Genomic DNA, 23388 nt, shown 5'->3' on the forward strand with positions numbered 1-23388 from the left:
TGTGTGTGTGTGTGTGTGTGTGTGTGTGTGTGTGTAAAGCACACTTGGCAATAAAACAAGTGAATAAATAGTGATATGCTCAAAAATCTGCAGATTTCTGTGAGCCTAGTCATCAGTACATTTACCTTTTGTAATTACCACTTTTGGTGTGAACAACCCAGATTGACGACTTTTTAATTTAATTTTTGGGTGAACTTTTCCTTTAATCCACAATAAAGAGTTTGCCTTCATCGCTCCTCCTCAGCCGCTGTAATAATTGTTTAGTCTAGGATAAGATATGTCACAACCTCACTGCAGTGAGTCATCCATAAATTTTAATTCTTTCATTTACCTCTGATCCGTGGCATTTGCTATTTGTTGAGCTCAGACTCTTTTGATGTCAACAGCCTGTAAAGTCGTGTAATAAATAAAACAAAGTGCAGGATTTGTGTTTCCATTCACTCACAGCAGCTTTTGCGTGGCTCAGAAAACCCATCTGTTGGACAGTGGAGTAAAAGCCCACGGGTATTGGAGGGTGAGTCCGAGTGAAAGAGATTGCGTCTGTGTGTGTACACCTGCAGAGTGTTTGATTGCATTTCAGATTGCGGGCCTGTTTATAGTGCTGCCAAAGACGCAGCGAGCGGTTCCTCGTCGTCAGTGGTTAATGGAGGACTAAATGGGCTGTGTCTTCAGCAGCATGTCTCATAGAGATGAGGTGGCAGGGAAAACAAATGATGAAATGCCGATCAAAGGCCAGCAGGGGGCCAGGACTGATGCTCTTGGAGTGGATCGTGGATGAGCTTTGATGGGAAGCTGTGCCGGACCATGGGAAAAAACCCACTGGCCGACCAGATGAGAGCTTACGTATGAGCTTCATCTCGCACCAGTAAAAACAGGAGATGATCAGGTCTAATAATGTTCACTCCTACACCCATCTCACAAATGATGGTCCCTCTAGTCAATACAAAGACGGAATGTTCTCAGGATTGGACACGCTGATTGAGTTCATTTGGGAAATGCAGATTTAAATTCTGTCTTTTGCTCTCAATAACAAAGACTTTCAGAGGCAAGTGCATCATAGAACTATGATGCAATATTTTATTTTATTTTTTGCCTATGAGCACACAGCAGTCAAACTTAATAGATAGGTATATATTGCTGTATATTTTTTCAAATCAAGTCTTTGTTTTCCGACGTAGCCCACATAATTTTAATATAAATTAGTTTATGTACTTTCCCTAATGTTTACCCTGTAAATCTAACACAAATAAAGAATGAGCATTGCTTGCACAGCAATTATAAATCATTTCAACATTAACTAATGCATTTTTAATATACAGTTCTTCTTGTTATTATTATTTAAATCAGATCTAAATAATTTCAAGTTTTCAAGAAATGTGATGAGTAGTTTGCAGAGTAACAAATAGTTTTCAACACATAACTATACTAAATCTAGAGAAACTGATAATTTACAAGTAGTTTCTTTGTTACTTTTTTCCATATTTGTTAATATTAATCATGAAAGTGAAATATTACACTCATAAATTTACATACTTTTTTCTGTGGAGTTTAATACAATCCCAAGTTAAAAACAAAGTTGGAACAGTATTGAAAACGCAAATAATAGTGATTTCTACATTTACTTTTATTTCATTGCAGACAATACAACAGCACGTTATTTAAGGTGTTCCTCATGATTTTTATTGTTTGTTTGTTTTTTCAAAATAAACACTGTTTTCTAATTTTGGTTCTTGCAACACACAAAAAAGCTGGGACCGGAGGAGTGTAGGGCTGATTAACAGGTAAATTGGTTAAATATTCAAGTGATTTAAAACAGGTGATGTCAGCAGGTTATTGTAATTATGATTTGGTACAAAGACAGCATCCAAGAAAGGTTTAGTCATATAGAAGCAAAGATGGGCAGAGGATATTGCCAATAAATATGTGAGAAAATTATTGAAATGTTTAAAAACTGATCCTCAAAGAAATATAGGAAGACATTTGGATATTTCACCTTTAAAAGCACATAGCATCATTAAAAAATTCAAGGAAACTGGATTACTTTCAGTGCATAAAAAGGACAAGGGCGCAAGCCAAAGCTGAACAACCATGATCCCTGATCCCCCATGCAGCACTGAATTGAGAATTATCATTCATTTATAAGCAATATATCACCACATGGGCTTTGGACTACTTTTGCAAACCTTTGTGAAGTACCACAATACACAGTTACTTCCACAAATTCCACAAACTGTACTGTGCCAAAAGGAAGTCCTATATTTACAGTGTCTAGAAGTGTCTTTGACTTCTCTGGGTTTGGAGGCATCTGGGATGGAGCATCACATAGTAGAATGAGTCAGTTTTCAAGTTTTTTTTTCTTTTTTTTTTCTTTTGGACGTCATGTGTTCCAGAAAAGGATCCTCTAGACTGTTTTCATTCAGTGCTCTTGTCAAAGGTAACTTGCACTTCTGTGGCACCATTAATGCTGAAAAGTACAGAGGTTTTGGAAAAAATGCTGCCTTTTCCAGGGACGTCCAAGCATATTTCATAAAGACGATGCAAAATTGCTTTCTACACACATTATAAAGTCTTGGCTGCGTAGGAAGTGGATACAGCTACTTGACTGACCTACCTGCAGTCTTGATCTGTATCCAAATGTTAATACCAGGACCTTGTACTGTTGCCCATCTTAATACTTGTTTGCAGGAAGAATGGGACAAAATTATACCTGAAACATTTCATCACGTGATGTCTTCAGTCCCTAAACATCTTTTAAGTGTTTTGAAAAGGAATGGCAACATTACAAAGTGGTAAATGCTTTACTGTTCCAACTTTTTCTGAAATGTGTTGCAAGAAGCAAAATTGAAATACTTGTTTGTTTTGGAAAAAAAATTTCTTCTGTTAAACACACAAAGATATTTTTAAGAATTTTGGAAAACAACTTTGAGTGTTTGCTTTTCAGTGGATACTGGTTTCTAACATTTTTCAGAATATCCTATTTTGTGTTCATCAGAAATAAATGAAACTCATTAAAGGTACAGTAGGTGATCTGCCACAATGCTAGCCTGTTAGCATAAATCTCTGAAACACCGTCCCTTCCCTGCCATCCAAAGCCACGCCTCCTGAAAACACAAGCGCATGTACCTTAGTGAAGATGACAGCAGAACCCTTTCTAGTGTGTTGAGCTAAAGCTTGACCGAATATTTAGAGTAGCGGTACACACCATAGGGAGCGCATCACAAGTTGTCATTGATCAAAAATTGAAACAATATGAATATAAAACCATCTTAAGTTCATTAGGCTAGACGGAACATCGCTATTTACTGATGTTCTGTTGTTAAACTTATAATAAATAAAATCTACATTATCAATGCTGTAAAGGGTCCTTATGAAACTGAAAACACTCACATCAATCTTACACCAGAAAATTTCAGTGGCTGAACAACATTTCTGTGCCTATAACTCAGTAATAACAACTTAGTCTTCATCAGCTCTGCGTGACAAAAATTGTTTCAAAACATAACATTACCTGTCATTACCTAAGAGAAATTCTTCAGCCATGGTGTCGTCCTTCCTTTTAAAAAAAATGTAATTTTATTTTAAACATTTTTAAAAAGTTTCGATTCAGCATGTTTTTACCACTCACTCTCTCACTCCATCACTCTTGTAAACGTGCAGGCATGTGTATGCACAAATGGCAGAGCTGCGTACAAACAGGTGCGCAGTAGCTCAAATTTGTATTTGCTGACAGACAATTTAAACTCCGTATCAGATTTATGAGAGATGTCGGGCTAACATTTTAGTTGGACAAATATTTTTTAGTCTTATGCCTTACCCAAAATATAAAAATACATTTAGATCACTTACTTTAATCAGTGGAATGTGAAGAGACTTTCAACCAGCACAACAAAAAATGTTTCTGAAGACAATCCCCTACTGCACCTTTAAGATTTGAAATCACTTAGGGATATGTTTTCATTAATCTCTTTAAGTTGACATTAAACAAACGTACCATTCTATTTACAACATCTTAAGTATTTACCATGCAAGGCAGATCCTTAAGTGAATTGTGAACTAAAACAACACTGCCCATGCAAATAAATAAACAACAGTATATGTAGGCGCAATTCATTTTTAGTGAATCCTCCCCTCCGTGTCTTTACCACAGGGACCAACTGAATGCAATTAATGTTTGCTTTCTCCGCTCCGTATATGTGAATGATTGGCTGTCAGATTCTCTCCACTTCAGCTTGAAGGCTTCCATGTTATCCTTGTTGGATGCCCCCCCAGTGAGAGCCAGGTCGATAGAGGTGCTGGGCCCTGTCGATCCATCACCCCCTCCCCATCCACAAATTACCCTCAAAGGCATGAAGCTCATCTCTTGGGGAAAGCGCCACTGTTTAGCCAAGGCAGTGAAGGAAATGAAAATGCAATCAGGGAAACCATTAAAGGGGCTTAGAAAAATGACTCCTCAATGTCCTTTGACAAAGTCCTCCGTTCGTCTTCCTCCGCCTCCTTTTAGATATTTAGCTTTGGCACATTCCACATTTTACCTTTTTTTTTCTCCTCCTTTCGTTTGAATCCAACGGTGAGCTGATGCATTTCCAGCAAAGTAGCACATGTCAAAATCAATCAGTCGGACTCACTAATGCTTTCGTTGAGTGGTGGCGTGTTATCTAAAGGAGGGGAAGAGATCAACTATGGTCCCGGGACAAGGGCTGGCTACTTCTGATCTGATGTTCTTAATGACAGAGATTGATCACTTCCAGGTTTGGGGGGCTAGACTAAACATATTTCAGCCCATTGGTGATCCGTGTGCACTCACTCTATCTCATTAGAAAAATAATGATGTAATTGACTGTTGTTACAATAGATAGCGGGATATTTATCTTTGAGCCCGCTGTTTGGTGCGGGCCTTTATCACAAGCTTGTCTTCCCTGGCTTGATTCATTGTCTTTGTCTGGCAGCGCAAAAGCAGATGCTGCTTATTTACTCAGAGTCTGTAATGGCACACACACACACACACACACACACACACACACACACAACACCGGTAATTATCCTTTTGATTGCAATTTATTGGCCACAGGAGAGGATGAGTTATACACTTGGTACCACAGAGGAGTCTGCATCTGTATCCATCAAAAGTTCAAGTTTTCATTCCCGTATAACGTCTTTTGTCCAGCATGTGAAAATTACTATCGAACAGGAGTTGTTGTTGTTGATGAATGCAACTTTTTTATTGGAACTTGCTTGTAATGTTTATTTTGTCATTGTTTACTGTGTACAGCAAAGTAAACCATTAGATTAAATAGGAGTTTCTTACGAAACTATATTTTTAGCAAGGTTTCATTTAATATAAGTAAATGTTTTTTTTTTTTTTTTAAATAATAGAACAAAAGATTTTTCCTCAAAAATTTACAGTGTACAGCAGGGAAAATATTTATTGAACACGCCATGTTTTTTTCTTGGGAACAATATTTCTAAAGGAGCTGTTGACAGAATTGAACCAGATTTTGGTTAAAAAATAAAAATAAAAAAAAAAAAACAATACTAAAATAAAACTAAACAAAAAAAAAATTTTTTAAATTAGTTGTGTTTAATAACAATGGTATAACACAAGTAGAAATTACTGAACTACTGAAATGTATCTAATACTTTAGATAAAGTTCTTTTTTGTGATGGAACCTAACGACACCTCTCATTTGAAGAATGAAGTCATGCATTTCTCAGGTGTGAGTTTTTCAAATAAACTGTTAAAATCTTAATGGTACTGTGGGTCTTGTCCGTCAAATCTGATATTTATTTTGTATTTTCTATTGGATTCAATTTAGGTGATCAGCTAGACTATTCTACAGCTTGATTTTCTTTCTCTGAATGCGTTTGAGTTTCTTGGCTGTGCTTTTGATCATTGTTTTGCTGAAATGTCCACGCTGGTTTCATCTTCATCATCCTGATGAAGTAGATGTTGAACTGAAGCTGCTAGTATTCATTTACAACAAGGAAGGGCAGAGGGTTGCTGAATAACTACTGAGAGATTTCAGCTGCTGTCTGGGCTTTCACTGCCTTTTTACGCCTCCCTTTCTTCACGTGTTCAATCATTTTTTCTGTATCATTTCATTTTATTTCACATAACTTTATTTGTAAACCAATTAGATTTGTTTTCTTTTCTCATGTGAATTTATTTGGTTGTTACCAACATCTGGTGAACATTTCAAGTCAACAGCACCTTATGAGAATGTTAATGCACATTCTGAATAATTGCGTGAGAAACGAGTGATTAAAATGACTAATTTAAAATAAAAATCTCTGATGAGAAAAATGAAAAACATTTTTATGCTTGCTTTGGACTTAATAAGAGATAAGAATAATAAGATATGGAGAAGAAATTGCCTGAATAAACTCCTGAACAATATTCCCACATGACTAATCAGCTGTGTTCATTATGCTTGCCTTGATTACTGTTGGTCGCTAAGTTACCAATACTATAGCCAGCCACTCTAACAGCTAGATGGAAACGCACTTGCATGTGGGATTTTGAGTTCTCACACCTTTATTTCTCAGAGTGCAGCCATATCCCAATTGATCGATAATGCTTATTTTTAGTATCATAACTAATGGGCTGAAATAGATGGTCAACCCAATAAATTATGGACTTTTCTACTGGTTGATCAACTTCAGATGTCTGCTGCAGGCCATGAGGATTTTAACTGGTGCTGTCAGCATGATGTGAAAATCACTTCAGAAATGCAGTCTGTATTTAAAAATAAAGGTCTATGAAAGAAAATTGATTTTAATATTTGTATATACTGTATGTATCTATATATTGGCTTGTAAATGTAAAGAGTTATCCGTTATCACATCAGTCAGAATATTCTTAACTTTGCATCCCAAATTTCCAGCAAAACTTAATGGATTCTCAGTGTGATTAACTTCTGAGATCATATAACAGTCAGTGTTGCAGTTTTAGCATTTAATTTTTTTATTTTAAAGTATTTACTTTACTTCATTCTATAAATTGTTAACTTTGACATTTATGATATGTGAAAGCAGATTTGAGTCCAAAAAAGGGCTTTAAAAAAAAAAAAGAGGATTATGATTATAAATTTAGAGGCTTTCTTATTTATTAGGAGCATTGAATTGAGTGTGTTGGAAATAGTGCTGTGTTTATCCCTTTTCGTTCTCTTCCCTTTTCATTCTCTTCTCTCGTCCCTGAAATAAATTAAAGGCATATTGAAGTCAAATAGCAGAGTATTAAGTTGGCCAATGGATGATTTATATGGCATTTAGGAAGCCATTTCGGTGCTCACTCTTTCACTGCAGTCCTGAAAACGTGCGTTTGCCGGCAAAACTTAGAATGCCTTTAAATTATCCTCTAAAATATATTGAACAATTTCCTGGTTGAATAATGTCCTCCTTGTTGACCCATAGACACGTTGTCATCAATCAACAGAATGAATTTCATTTAAAGCTGATTTGTTTCTGGGGAATTTACATGCGTGTGTTGGATAACAGACTGCAGCGGTACAGTTCCATTATAGATAACAGCTCGTTTTCCAAAGATTCCAAGACTTGATAAGACATTCCTCACATAAAAGCCCTGAAATGGCTCTTTAAATGGCTTGATATATGTGCTGTTGAGCGCTGGCTTCACTTTTCCCTATTCACAGTGATTTGACTGTCATCTCTGCAGATGTGATGGCATAAACTCACCAGTGTGTCTCATTGTCATGTACTGCACTCATTTCCTGTGCTTTGGCCAGCTTCACTCCATTTTCACATTAGCACATGATGAACCACTATTTAAGATGTTAAGTCAGAATCTGGGTTTTTGTCAAGTTTCTGGAAGACGACTGGATTAGTTTCAGCCCCATTTAGTGACTCTGAGGTTTTCCGGCTGTTAGCGATGGACCTGTAGAGCAAGCATTTTAGCCACACTTAAAAAAATATACGATTGTCATTGCACATAAAACACATTGTAAAAACAACATGAAGGAGTTAAGTCAACTTGTAAGTTTTTACTAATTTAAGTGGATTGAAAATGAAACAATTAAGTTGTCTAGCAAAAAAAATCAAGAATTGTGTTGTTTCTGCTCAATTTTAAGGTGCCATATACTATACTGCATTGGTTTAAGTTGAATTGTTCTCTGATATCTACATAGTAGGGTTATGGCTTCAGTAAATAAAAAAAATCTCCAGAAACCATTTTTTTAAGCTCAATCAGTTAAGTCCATGATTGACCATATATTGCTCTGATGTGCTTCTCTTACACACACACACACACACACACACACACACACACACACACAGAGCATGATATATGCTGAAGATGGACAAATATAAACCCAATCAGAGTAACGTTGACCTATTTTGCTCACCAGATCTGCTGTTGATAAAGGCTAAATTATCACTAAATTTGACAAAAGAGAGTGATGGAGCTGTACCACGTTTTATTTTGAAGCTATAGTCAAAGAAAACACAACCAGGAATTATTAGGTTGTTTTCGATCACGTGGTTCTGGTCATGCGCGAAATTAAGATGGAGGGCTGGAGGTGAAAAACTGAATGGGAGACATATGGAAAAGTCTGTATTTTTATATTACTGAAAACAAAATTTGTCTTGTAATTTCTGATCAGTAATTTATTGCAATTCAGAAGTAATCTACCCACCCTTCTCTCTCTCTCTCTCTCTCTCTCTCTCTCTCTCTCTCTCTCTCTCTCTCTCTCTCTCTCTCTCTCTCTGTGCGTGTGTTAAATGACAAGCATTTTGAGAACATTTTGGTTATCAGCGTTAGTGGTATGTGTTTGAAGGTAGCATTTGGGTTGACATTTTGCATCTAATTCAGTAACATTTTAGATCTGTTTAAATCAAACCTCTGAACACGTTGTAGGATTGTAGGATCACTATTTGTATCCTTGATATGATAGATCTAAGATGATGTGTTATTAAATGCTTCACCTCTCAATGTCTCTTGTTTCTGAGATGGACACACACATAGATGCACCAGGGTGCCTGACTCGATTAGCTGGCGTTATGTGATCCAGCGAAGCTCTGATTAATCAGCTAGAGGAATGTGCTCACATCTGTGTGTGTGTGTCGTCCACACCTCTCACCAGTGGGCCGGGGTGCAGGGGGTTTGGGTTCAGAGGGAACAGGCTGTCAGCTGTGAGAAATATGTCATGCTTGTTGCGTTGCATACAGCACATCTGGTGTTCATTGTCAGAATGCTGGAAAGAGCATCGGCCCCACAACCAGGTGGATCTGCTAATTCTCAACTCGCGTGTGTCACTTTGAGGGTCTCCCTCAGTCATACCTGTACACTTCTTCTACTATCCCAAGATGCTTTTATGTGTAGTATGGGAGTAACTTCCTTTAACGTCTTTGTGAAATCAAAATTGACACTGTTTATTTTGCTAGCTCACATTGTTATTCTTAAAGTGAATAAATAATCTGAAAAGTTAATCCACTGAAAACATTTTTTGTTTTGGTAACGTTCAATGAAAGTCTGACCATTTGCTTCCATGTTTGGACTGGTGGTCCTTCTGATGACTTCAACCTGAGGGCTTCCATAGTAACTGTATATTAATACATTCTCTTACCGTTAGTTTGCTATAAGGGAATTACATGCAAAAGAAAGCCCCACCCCACAGTCATTATATCATACTTCCAGTTCACACAGTAAACCAGGGCTATTCAATTAGTTTGTTATGGGAGCCGGTTAAAGAAAAGGAGAAGGCCGGAGAAATATGACTTGCTATATGAGTGATGACATGCATATAAGAGCCCATATATATGTATTTTTGCTCTTTAAGATACCCACATTGGCTTTTTCTACATTAAAATGTTAATATATTGTATTTTAAAACTACATAATATCAGTGCATTGTAGCCTACAATAGACTTTTTTTTTTTTTTTTTTTTTTACAAATATTCAAATGTTGTATTTCAAAGCACAACAAAAGCAGTGCATTGCTTAGCATTCTTCAACATTCAGTCAAATTCATATGTGATGTTTTGAACTGCATAACAATTAGGTGTGCAACAATTATAGATTTTGGTTGTACGATTATATATTCAATTCAATTCAGCTTTATTTGTATAGCGCTTTTACAATGTCGATTGTGTCAAAGCAGCTTCACATAAATGGTCATAGTAACTGAATCAGGGTAATTCAGTTTTTAGTGTTTTAAGTTCAGTTCAGTTAAGCTCAGTTTAGTGTGGTTTAAAATCATTACTGAGAGTCCAAACACTGAAGAGCAAATTCATCGATGCGTAGCTCTACTGATACTGAACCATGCAAGCCAGTGGCGACACCGGAGAGGGAAAAAAAACTTCACCGATATATAGTCTGAAGAATAATCATGGTTTCAAGGTTATGACGTCTAATGTAAATTCAATCTTTATATTAGGTTAGTAGTTTTAATATCTTTTAATATTTTTTGGTAGTTCTAATATCTTTTAATGATATTAGTGCATTGTACAAAAGGCCTTTTCTACATTATCATACAAATGTTTTCGACTGTCTGCGCCACTCGCTTATGGTGACTTATACTCTGTGCAGCCTTCAAATGCAGCTCCTGCTGTATTGAAAAGACGCACATCACTTCATAACTATTAATTAATAAAAATTTGGCATTTCTCATACAATACTTCAGAATAAATAAACACAGGATGATGGAAACTCAGCTAGTGAAGTGTTTTTAAAAAATGAGTGCAGTGAGATGTCATTACTTTAATCTCAGTTCGTCTATTCTGAAAGGCAATTTGTTAGAAATCTCAAATTACTTTCAGCACTTTGATTTGATTCAATTTATTTATTTCAAACAGAAAAATCATACACAAAACAATTCTTTAAACAAAATACATTTCATCATGGTCGAAATGGAGCGGGATAAATCGCAAGCTTATTATTTTCCCCACCCCATTACCATACACATCATTCGTCGATTACTTTTTTATTTCTTCTTTTACTTCTCTTGTTTTTACATGAGACAAATATTTTTTCTTTTGGCATCTTTGACATATTATATATTTGATTCCATTTTTACTTTTACATTTTATAACAAAGACCCCAAAAATACACAAACAGCCAGTAATTGGATTTTTATCATACCTTTCTCATTTTGTTATTTTTTCAATCATCTCCAATTAACATTATATTCCTTTAATAATATATATTTATACCACTATTTAAATTGATTAACATTTTGACATTGAAGAATTTGTTCCAGACTGTTCCATAATTTCACACCACATACAGACATACACAATTTTGTTTATCTCTTAGATTATAACCCCCTTGTCTTGCTTTTATATACGTTTCGGAAGTAATTTATTTCTAGCTATAAAGATAAATTATGCTGTTTTAAATTTAACCAAATCATTAAATTTTCTATTTAAAAAATTAAGGATTTGTATGCCCAAATACCCCACTTTTACTATAATTTTAATAACTTTTTTCTGTATTTTACATGAGGATCGTAAGTTAGATTTATATGTATTCCCCCAAATGTCAACACAATAACTCCTCTATGGCAACATAAGTGTGTTATGTTACATACATTGATTTATTGTCCAGGATAAATCTTGCTTTATACACTATTGCTTCAGTTTTTACAGATTTTGATATCACATTATTTATTTGCGGTTTCCAACTAATTTTTATGATCCAATACAACACCAAGAAATTTAATTGCATATACTCTTTCTACAACTTCGATATCAATTTTAAAATCTATTTCATGACTACTTTTTAATTTCCCAAATAACATAACCTTTGTTATATTTAATAACAATTTGTTTAGGTCAAACCACAATATCAATTTATTAATTTCTGTTTTAATCAACTTTAAAAGTTTTTGTAAAATATCCCCAGAACAAAAAACACTTGTATCATCTGGTACTTTATTTACTCCGTAATTAGTTCTATTGAAGTATTAACCATAAGACTTTTGCCTCAATAAAATCCTGATTTGCTACTTATTAATAATTGTTTTTGAGCTAGTACTGTAGTTAGGTTTACGTTTTAGATAGGGATGTAGAGTAAGATCATACAGAATATGTGCTTTATAAACACTAATGAAGAGCTGATAACTTAATAATAACTTAATAATAGTCGGAATTGGTATTTAAATTAAAGTGTTACCACCTTTTTGGGGATGTCAAGTCAATTATGAAACTCAGTTTATCAAGAATTTAACAAAGAATATTATTAGAAAACCTATGAAGCTATGTGATACTGAATAAATACAAAAAATACAAACATTTATTACAAAAAATGCTACAAAATTATTAATTGACAAATTAAACTGAGTAAAACAATTTTGTTGTATTCAGCCAGTAAATGAAAACACATTTTCATTATCCCATCAGAATTGAGCCTTATTAAAATAAATTAATTATAATGTGCTTGGTGATGAAATGTTTGTCAATAAAATTAAACATACTTTATTAAGTATGTGCATGCAAGTGAAGTGAGTGAAGTTTAAGTACAATAAAAATAAACAAAATATACAGTATTTATTTAAATGTGTTTACTTCTTTTTGTTATTTATTTACTATTTATTACTTATCAATTGATTTACTACTTTACTTTTTTACTGTTATGTTGTTAGTCTTTTTTCATCTGTGAACTCAATGACTTTTCATAGCAAGGCAGGATATCAGTTCCACCTGAGTTATCAGACGTTATTATTTCAGCACACTGTGTCCGAACACTTAATTTATTGCAAATTTTTTACATAACGTGGCCAATTGGTAACGTTAATTCCGCTTACTGGATGGAGGAAATGCAAGTCTGAAAACGTTGACCTAAAAACATCAGATAAACGTTAGATAAACAGAGAGCTGGAAAAAGCCAAACAAAACAGAGGGAGCAGAATGCGTCCTGTCAGTCTCGGGTTTCTGATAGTAAGTGTTATTTAAAAAGCAGCTGATGTGGGTTATGTTGTCTCACTCAAAGCCATCTGTTTTCTTGCCTCACACAGGCTGCTCTGAGTGCCTTGAAACAGCTGTCAGAACAAGGACTGGACCCGGTGGACGGACCAATCAAGGTAGAAAATGGATCATGTGACATGTATGTACAGACGGAGCAGTAAGTACACCAAACATAACATACACATGACCACATGTATACTACTTGTCAAAAGTTTGGGATCAGTAGGTATGGCATGCAGGGACGGGATACCCTGTAGATTTCCATTTAAAATGTGCTGCAATGGGTGTGTTGTGTTTGCCTGGCATTAGCTAATAGTTGTTATATGTTACAGGCAAAATTGTTACCTGTTGCACATATAACAATGTAGAAAAATATATTTCACTAAATGCAACCCCCAGTCTGTTGTTATCTTTCTCCGGAAAAAAAAAAAAAAAAAATATATATATATATATATATATATAATCTTTTAGCCTTCTCTTTTTCTGTTACAGGACTTTAGACATAGACCTAATAATTTTTATATTAAACAAATCCTATCCCCATCACAAAAAATATATATCTAAAAGGCTTTGATTTGTGTTCTAGAACAGCGGTTCCCAACAAGGGGGTCGTGGGGGTCCCAGCAAACTTTGTGGGGGGGGTCGCGTCATATTTAAAAAACATCTTAGCAGTGAACAATTAGGAGGGTTCATTTTATCCCCTAGCTCAGTGGTTCTTAACCACGTGCTGCACAAGAGATCATTAATTATTTTCGTTTTATTTATTATCTGAGTCTGAAAGATTTTTTATTTTGAAAAGTCTTTTATTTTGAAAAATTGCAGTACTCTCTTGCTTGCATCTCGGTCACTTGAATTTAACCCACAAGCAGCAAAACGAGAAAGAAACAAGCGTCTTTAGAAAGTTTCTTTGATAAGGGAAAAATGCCAAGTGAAGGACCTGCGAACTGCCAAGGAATAGATCTGCAACCCACTTGTCAACAAATCAGGTGAATCCAGCATGGCTGTGCAAGAAGATCAACTGATGGAGATTGCAAATAACGGCGGCATATTGCATGTTTCTAGAGTTAGCACAGTTTGTTGTTTCCAATGAAGCTGCGCGTCTTGCGCGCACAAGCGGTGTGACACGCTTGCACTAGGGATGGGAAGATTAACCGATATGTATCGATACGCGGTCATGCGCGTGCACGATGCGAGTGCATCGGTTGAGCAGCAGAGGATGAATGAAATTTTGGAAGCAAATCGAGATACATCGGTTTTTGCGAGATGCATCGATTTTTCCGAGATACAGCTTATATTTTTAATATAGAATGTATTTTTTTATTTATTAACAAGTGTTGTCAACCTGTTTTTGGCGCATAATTTAATCGACCTACATAAAGTAAGCCTTAACAACGGATTTGCGGATGTGCACACACTACAACTCAGTGTATCAGGTGTGCGGATGAAGCTAGTGGAGCGCCCTCAGAAAGTGCGAGAAGCAAAACAAACATTTTATTCCCCACTGAGTTTTAAATCTAAAGTATGGCAAGCAACATTATGGATTTAAGGATGGACGACATGACAGGACAGATGCAATTTGCAAAATGTGCCGCGCATCTGTAAAATACGCGGGCAGTACGACTAATCATATCTCACTTGAAGCGGCGCCACGGTGTTGTTGTGAAAGCATCTTCCAGTGTTTCTGCATCCCCGGCTTTCGCACTGCTTCAACCAGCTCCAAAAGTGGTGAGAAAAGCATTGCAAGTTTTTTTTCCATGCGCAACAGTTCTGCTCGCTCTACGCCAATAACGAATGCTATTGCATTGTTCATCTGCAAAGATATTCAGCCTAGTGTCACGGAGAACGAAGGTTTTAAACACCTCCTCCTGTTCATTTTTATTTAATTATAATAATAATAATATTAATAATAATAATGATAAAAATAATTGGGTGTCACGGTGGCACAGTGGGTAGTTTGACCACTTCACAGCAAGAAGATTGCTGGTTTGTTATATTTTTATTAGCCTGTTGTTTACAGTGACAGTGATGTTTCAAAGCAGCAAAACACTGCTAGTTCACAACCTTAAGTTTTGAATAATCAGTGGCAAAATATCTTTGTAAAACTTGTTTTCATAGTTGAAAAGTTAAATCACAATTCTTGTTGTGCAATGCTAAATTTATTTATGTTGAAAGAGTGCAAATATATACATATTTTTTTAATTGATATTGCACTTATACATTCTGTTTATCTTGAAAATACTTAAATAATATGTGCTATATGTTCTAAAATGGCCCTCTACTGTAAACTGACACTCTGGCTCTGAGAGAAGAGCCAGTTTGTAAAAAAAAGTCTTGGTTTTGCTTGGTTTATAAATAATCAAACTCATTCAATGGCACAGCATCCTCTTTCGAATCATCTCATAAACTTGATCTAATTAGTGCTGAAATATCGCATCGTATCGTGATATGGGTGTGAATCGTATCGTGTTGCATCGCAATATGTCACAAATGTATCGCTAATATATCGGATCGTATTCTTTGTATCGAGATGCGTATCGGATCGGCATTATAGCTTAGATGCCCAACCCTAGCTTGCACCAATGATACCCAGGCCTCGAGTCAAGACACAAGCGTATTCAGCGCACCGCGTGTCTCGTGACAAGAATTGACCGATTAGCTTCAAGTTGTATGTAATATTCACATTTCGGTAAGACTAATTTTCTCAGACAAACCCAGAACACCCAAACACTGCAGTGCTTTGTACTTTTTTCCATAAATAAGACTTGTATCAGAGCGACAGCAATGTTTTGTCAGCTTGTCATCCTCTAAGACAACGGTTGATGGTTGCATAGCAACCTATGAAACACTGTGAAATAACATGCAAGTATTAAATTGTAATAGCCTATATTATTTTTTCCCCTTATACATCAGTGTGAATACTGATACGGTTGTTAATGAATTTGAAATAGGTCCAATTTAAAGTTTTTCAGTTACCAATGTACGTTTTTCAGTTACCAATGACCTGCTGATGTTTTGCTTTTATATTTTACATTAGGGTATTATTCAATCATTCATTCATTTTCTTTTCTGCTTAGTCCCATTATTAATTGCATTACCAGATAATGTGAGCCGAGAATCAAAACATATCAAAGTCCTCGAGAGGTTTTCATCTCCTATTCTCGGGAGGTCGTAATCGGGCATAAATCGAGCTAAAATTCTTGTAGTCCGAGCCCGGCTTAATAAGTTTATTCTGCTTACCAAAGCAACATTTTATTAGATTAAAAATAAAAAAAAATTGATTCCATTTTGCAAATTTACAAAATGTATGGTCTTTTTTTTTTTAAATGTAACTTAAAATGTAATATATTCCATGTGATTTGAAGCTGATTTTTGCCATCATTACTCCAGTCTTCTATGTAATGTTGTTACAAGAACTGGTGCTTCGATACAAACCGCTAAAAACTAAATAAAACAAATTGGTAACAGGTTTGCTTAATTTCAATTAGCACCGAAGAACCAATAAGCCTATTTCTAGATGCAATAAGCAAGAGCAGTTGTGTTTTCTTCATATCAGCAATGAGACATAATGAACCAGTGGTCCTACAGATGCAGTGCCTATGAATCCACTTTGTTGATCAGGAAGAAAGCCACAAAATGAAATATAATTATCACCACAAATAGTGTTCTTGTGTTTAATCATTGTTCTGTTCTGCACTAAAGATACAGAAATAGCCCAAGCTAAATTTTAAATATAGCCTAAAATGCATATTTTATATGTAAAAATCCCTTTAACATGTGCCTATAGCAGTAAAAACCACATAACATTCGGAATAGTTTAGTTATCACATGTAGCGCTTTGTGAGCTGTGTGAAAAAAATAGGTTGGCTACAGTACAGAGTACTGTAAATATAGTCTGTGCTTTCTTTAATTATTTATCAATTTAATTTAGTCATACTGTTTTAATCATTGTGCATCTATATACATAAAAACAATCACATCATTTCTATTATGAATCTGCGATTGACCTAAAACATGCTCAAGGTACAAAAATGTATCAGTTAAGTTTGCTAACTAGATATCGCAGCTGGTTTATGAGCAGAAAAATGCAGTCAAACATGCACTGTAGAAGTTACAACTCAAATGCTCAGATGTAGGCTACTCTGCACTAACACATTTTTTGCAATTGGATTATTTACTGATAAATACTTTTCAAGCGCAAAGCCTTTGTTTTCATAATAAATATTTGAAATGAAAAAAATCATAATTTAATCAAATTTGTCTTTACAAATTTGTCTTTACATTTTAGAATATTAAATGTTGATCAATTTTATAAAAAATAGTGGGTGAGTTTTGCTTTACCTAAATTGGTTTTTGAAAATCTTGTATTTTCACAGGTTTGATTCCGAATTCAACTTATTATTGGTGCAATAAAAATTCTACTTCCTCATCACATAATCCATCAGACGTCATTAAAATATGATAATCTCCTGCTTAAGAAACATTTACTATCATCAGTTTTGAAAACGTCATATTTTTGTGGAAGCTCTGATAAAGTAACGTCTAAAATGAACATTAAAATGTATTCATCAGGCACACATTATGAATTTAAACACATTTAAATAAAACATTTAAATACATCCTGTTATTCTGAACTTTTTTTCATCAAATAATCCTAAAACATTTATTTTTTTAATGTTGATAATCATAAGCATTATTAATGAGTGAGTACCATAATAGAAGAGTAAATCATTATACTCTAATGATTTCTGCAGGATCAGTAGTGTAAATTTGACTCATGTCTGAATGATTTAATATATAAAAGTCACCATTACATTTTAAACAAACTAGGTGATTAGATGGAGAATTCGATGATTCATCAAGATTATTTAATGAAACAGACATGATTTATACATTTGTTCCTCTAAAATGTTTACAGAATATCATGTTAGTGGCTTTTACGTGTTGTTCCAAGCACACTTAATTTAATTTAAGCCAATATATTGGCCAAATTCTTTTATAAGCTATAATTAATTGCTGTCCTAACTTCATCATGTAAGAACAGCTTCTTACGCAAGTGAAAAACAATTTCTTAAAAAAAAAAAAAACTGCCACAAAGCCTAAGCAAGTCATCATTCAGAACTTGATATCTTGTTAAATTGAAGCTGGGACGAGTATTTTATTTTCAGAAAGTATAACTCTAATGAATCAAAACAGAAAACACAAGTGGAATACAGTAGGTCACATTTAAATTTATTCATACTCATTTAGAATCATGTGAAATATGACACTGATAAATTAACAGAAGGTTTGGCATATTTCAGAGGTTTTAGTTGTTTTTATTGAATTGGTCATTACAACACCTATAATACAAATGAAGTATCTACGAAACTGTCATTACTCTATGATTTGTAGAATAGAGCAGTCAAAATTTAGGGGATTTTGCTTACTGAAAACAAGCTATTTCACTGTCAATATAACACAACCATGCTCCTAACATTCAAATAAAAAATCTTTTTTTATAGGATACAAATAAAATAAGCTCACTATTTATTCACCATTTACTTGTCCCAAACCTCTGTTAGTTTCTGTTGAATGCAAAAAATGATATATAAGAAAGCCGAAAACCTGTAACTGTTGACTTCCATGGCACACTGTAAAAAATATGTTGATTAACAGTTTCTGTATGTTTTTTCATTAGATATTGGTTATAAATGACATAATGCAACATTAATCTCAGGTCTATCGACTTTTGATGTTGATCATTCAACATTGAGGTTTAATCAAGTGACTTTAAATGACATTTTAGTAGTTTAAAACAATATATTGTATAAGAAATGATAAAATAAATGAAACAGAAGTTCTTGCAGTTTATTACCAGGTTTTTATACCATTATTTACAAAACCAATTCAAACTGTTCTTTAAATCCAATTATAAAAATGCAATCAATAAATAAATATCTCGTAATTAAAGTAATAAAGTCTAAAAGCTCAAGTGTTAACATTCTCCAAGTCACAGCACTTTGCAGATTATTATAAAAAAAAATGTGCATATTTAATTTATATATTTAAGGGAAGACACTATGCATTTGTTCAGGCTAGTGTTTTTTTTTATTGTCAATTTTTAAAATTAGAATGGAGCTACAGTATTTTTTATTTTGTGTTGCTGCCAATATAAATAAAACTTTTATTATCCCCTTAATAAATGTGGAGGGAGGTCCTAGGTAACAGTAGCTATGTTTCCATCCACCTTTTTTTTTTTTTTTTTTTTTTTTTTTTTTTTTTTTTGCTTTTTGATTATGCACATAAAAAACTGTTGATGGAAATGCCATGATGGGCATAAGTTTTGAAAATGTGCATAAAAATATGTGCACATAACTGAATAAGATAAACTTTTTTAACTATATTATAAACGATATGAACTACATTTTAGTATAGATTAGCATAAACTACAATGGAAACACTTTTACCGAAACTCATTCCAGAAGTTATGTGATTTTGTTATGAGATCATCTGATGATAAAAATGTGTTTGAATGGACAAACCAGCAGGCTGAGCACATTGTAAAACATCTGAAATGTTGTTTTGTTTATTCTAAAACGCCTTCTTAGTATTAGTTTTTTATATTATAAATTGCCTCCAGAATCAAGAACGTCAGTTCTTCGCGTTTAGCATCTTCAAACACCACCTTGCGTTCATTGCATGTCGGCATTGTCTTGTTAGGCGCAAGTCATTTATTAACTGAAGAAAACATTGGCGCAGCTTCTCCAACCACAGTAAATTCTGATTTTACTTTTGATATTTCCCAGCTAATCAGGAAGTGACAATTTTGTTCTCTTTGATTCACTGGATGGAAACGTTTCTTTATTTGCACATCTTTTATGTGAAAATCCAGTTTTGCGCACTAATTTTATATGCATCTTTGGATGTAAACAGCTTGTGGCTGTTATTTTTTTACCTGAATACACAAATAATGTAATTTAAAAAATAACAATTCAAATACTTGAGGTCTTGTGTACTTGAGGGCGTGTCCAAATATATGACTAATTACTAGCTTTAGAAGAAAAAATCCCCTCCACTGGATCTGATTTAACAAATATTCGTTCATTCAATTTCCTTTGGCTTAGTCACTTATTTATCGGGTGTCGCCACAGCAGAATAAACCGCCAACTATTCTGTCATATTTTTTATGCAGTGGATGCCCTTTCAGCCACAACCCAATACTGGGAAACACTCTTACAGTCTCACATTCATACACACTCATACACCACGGCTAATCTAGTCAATCCAATTCACCTGTACTGCATGTCTTTGGGCTGTGAGGGAAATCGGAGCACCTGGAGGAAACCCACACCAACACGAGGAGAACATGTTAACTCCACACAGAAAAGCCAACAGGCCTAACCGGAACTTGAACCTGGGACCTTCTTGCTGTGAAGCGACAGTGCTAACCACTGAGCCACCGTGCCACCCCGATTAACAAAAAAAAAAACTTTTGCTGTTAATAAATATATGCTGTTTGACAGTATGAATTCCTCCAGACGTTTTCCAACTTCCTGTTTCAGTGTGAAATCTCAATCCACAACAGAAAATTATTCATCAACAAATTTGATGTGGTATTTAGTAAGGACTAAATACCATAATATCTCTCTCTCTTAATCCCTCACTCTTTCTCTCTCTCAATACTAAAGATCAGTGGCAGGTGGAGCTGACTTTTTTGATTCTGAGCTGCACAGACAGACAAGATTTGTCCTTTAAATGTCAACGTCTGAAACCTGTCAGCTCATTTCACCTAATCACTAAAAGGATTATAGAAGGACACACACACACGCGAATTGGCAGAGCTTATCACTTTCACAGAGGGCTTGAAGTATGTTTTTCCTTCAGTGGTGTTGCCCACTTCCCCAATCTGTCCGCCCGCAGTGGAAAAGCCTCACGCCACAAAACTCCCATGTTTTTTCATGTTCTCTATCCTCTGTAATCAAAAAAGGCAAAATAAACCTCTTGTTATATCCATTAATGAAATCTGAGAGTGGAAATGATGGACACACCAGAACGGAAATCACTCCAACCCATTCAAGAATATTTTGATAGTAGGTGTGCCGGAGGAAAAGGTTAAAGAAATGTTTATTTGCAGTGGCTTCAGCTTCTCAGTGTAGTCATGAGCGTGAAATGAACAAAGAGATAATACCCAGTTTCAGCCAAAAGAGCTAATGGGAGAGGTGAAATCCATTGTTCTGTTTCATTACTTTATATTATTTACATATACACTGAAATTCAGAAGAGTGAGGATTTTGGTAATAATTTCGACATTGTATGAGAAACAATTAAATAGTTTGTTGCATTTTACTGCATTTCACGCTGTGTATGGCTGTGTATGTGACAAATACAATTTGAATGTGAATAGTAACAAATTATTAGAAACATGAATAGTAAGAGTTTTTTCAAAAAGTAAAAAAAAATTTTATTAAATGAATTTGAAGATGATGTTCATTAAAATGTTGCAGCAAGTATAATATTCCAGAATTGTGGATATATTTTAAGCATTTTTACATTTGCATTGCTGTTCAGAAGAGTGATAATTTCATAAGGAATTAGCAACAAATGAGACTTTATTTATTATTTTTTTAAGGTTAAAAAACACTTATGTCCTACTTTATATTGGGTGTCCTGAACTTCTAGATAACTGCATTAAAAAATAAATAGAATGTACCAACTGTATTTATAATGTATTGCAGAGTACTTCTGGTGCTCTTGATGTGGGATACGGGTTGAATTAGAGACAGGTTTGGTGATATGGGTAGGTTTAAGAGTGGGTTGAGTAAGGGATGGTCAACAGTGTAATTACCAGTGTAATTAAAGAAATTAACTACAGTTGCAATTACATGTATGTATTTAATCAATCATAAGTACAATGTGAAAGCATGTATTTACACAACAGGTACAAGTTGGTGTCAGTAGAATATTCCTGAATTGGGGGTACGTTTCATGCATTTTTCATTAATTTCCCTTAAACTGCAATGATATACAACATATGAAATTGATAGTAAACTGAAGCCATCACTACAAAATGTGACTGTGAACATTCAATTGTTGCTGATTATTGTTAAATTTTCTTAAGCCATTAATAGAATTGACAGTAACAGAGTTGACTTTTTCCACCATTTTGGGCTTTAGCTCAAGATGCTAACCACAAACAAATTAGCACAAGGCATGTATAACAAAATTGTAAATTAAAAACTGAATGTTATATTCACTGAAATATCATAATGACAGAGTTGACAATTAATCTTTGTTGATGTTTATAACCTTCCCAGAGATGGGTTGCGCCTGGAAGGGCATCCGCTGCGTAAAAAAACTTGCTGGATAAGTTGGCGGTTAATTCCGCTGTGGCGACCCCTGATTAATAAAGGGACTAAGCAGACAAGAAAATGAATGAATGATGTTTATAACTGTGCGTTCACACCGAAGTCAGCGAGTTGCTTTCTGTGTTAACACACAGCTATACATTTAACCTATTCATTTTATTTTGTTTCCTATTTACGTTTTAATTATTATTTTAAACATTTAAACTAATCCATCATTTGCACCTGTTTGTCTTGCAGACAAGCGAAGCGTCTAGCCGAGAGGACGGAGAGCAAACCGACTAACTCAGGCACCACTGCTCAGGACTGCAAGGATTCAAAGGCTGTCGTCTAGGAGCTGAACCCACCCTTATACCCCGTCCCACCCTGAAAGCCCCCACGACCGCCGCTGCATCCTTCTACACGTGTCAACATGCAATATGGTGGATGTGTCTCATGAAAAAAAAAATTAAAAAAAAATGCATTCTTTGAGTCTATGTGAAGACAACACTATCTTAACACAACATTTATTTACTCTAGAATTAACTAAAAAAAAAAAAGCAAGCAAACTTTAAAAAAAAAAAAGATAAAAATATAATGCATGGTAATGTTTGAAAATTGAGGGAAATTTCCCCATTTGATAGATGTTTGAGTATTATTTTCACCTTGCCTCCAAGTGGATTTAAACAGGCTTATGTCATGCCATTAGTATAAAGGAAAACATTATTGGGGGAAACCAAGTTGTGTATCTTATTTGGGGGGGTTCTATTATTTTCCTTTTCTCTTTAATCTATGAATAATATTGCTTGAGTATTTAAGGATTAACCGATGCCAGTGCTGTGAAGTTGTAGTTGTTGTCTTCATATATAGTCACCCGGCTTACCGTGTATGCTGACATAAAGCATTCATCTATCTTTATGGATGTATATGACTTGTAGAGTATCTTATGCAGAGGAAAAGAAAAACCTATAATACGAGTGTAAACCAATGGATAAAACTGACGCTAGAGGTCAACAGCACAGAATCATGATGCGACTGTTGTCCGCTCTTGCCTTCTCGAAACGCTCCTACGATTCTTGTCAGAGGCCCTGCGTAGTGATCGGTGCCTCTTTAGCGCAGTCCTGTTTGACAATTGTTTTCTTCTTCCTTCAGT

The 23388-nt window shown here is 34.7% G+C and overlaps 1 protein-coding gene across 6 annotated transcripts in view; it reads left to right on the forward strand.

Moving 5' to 3' along the window:
- stau2 (staufen double-stranded RNA binding protein 2) overlaps positions 1–23388 on the forward strand; it is a 222974-nt gene that overhangs the window by 199335 nt on the left and 251 nt on the right. For 2 of the 6 annotated variants that reach the window (XM_021470116.2, XM_021470115.2), the window contains exons 14-15: positions 12966–13072; positions 22497–23388. The exon at positions 22497–23388 is cut by the window's right edge and continues 251 nt beyond it. In XM_021470116.2, coding sequence (XP_021325791.1) covers positions 12966–13072; positions 22497–22590 — 201 coding nt within the window. In that variant the 3' untranslated portion in view covers positions 22591–23388. The remainder of the gene's footprint in view (positions 1–12965; positions 13073–22496) is intronic. The other 4 variants (XM_068217044.1, NM_200925.2, XM_073940158.1 and 1 more) reach the window with 2 other exon arrangements.

The sequence above is a fragment of the Danio rerio genome, chromosome 24 (genome assembly GCF_049306965.1).
Source record: "Danio rerio strain Tuebingen ecotype United States chromosome 24, GRCz12tu, whole genome shotgun sequence".
Lineage (NCBI taxonomy): Eukaryota > Metazoa > Chordata > Actinopteri > Cypriniformes > Danionidae > Danio > Danio rerio.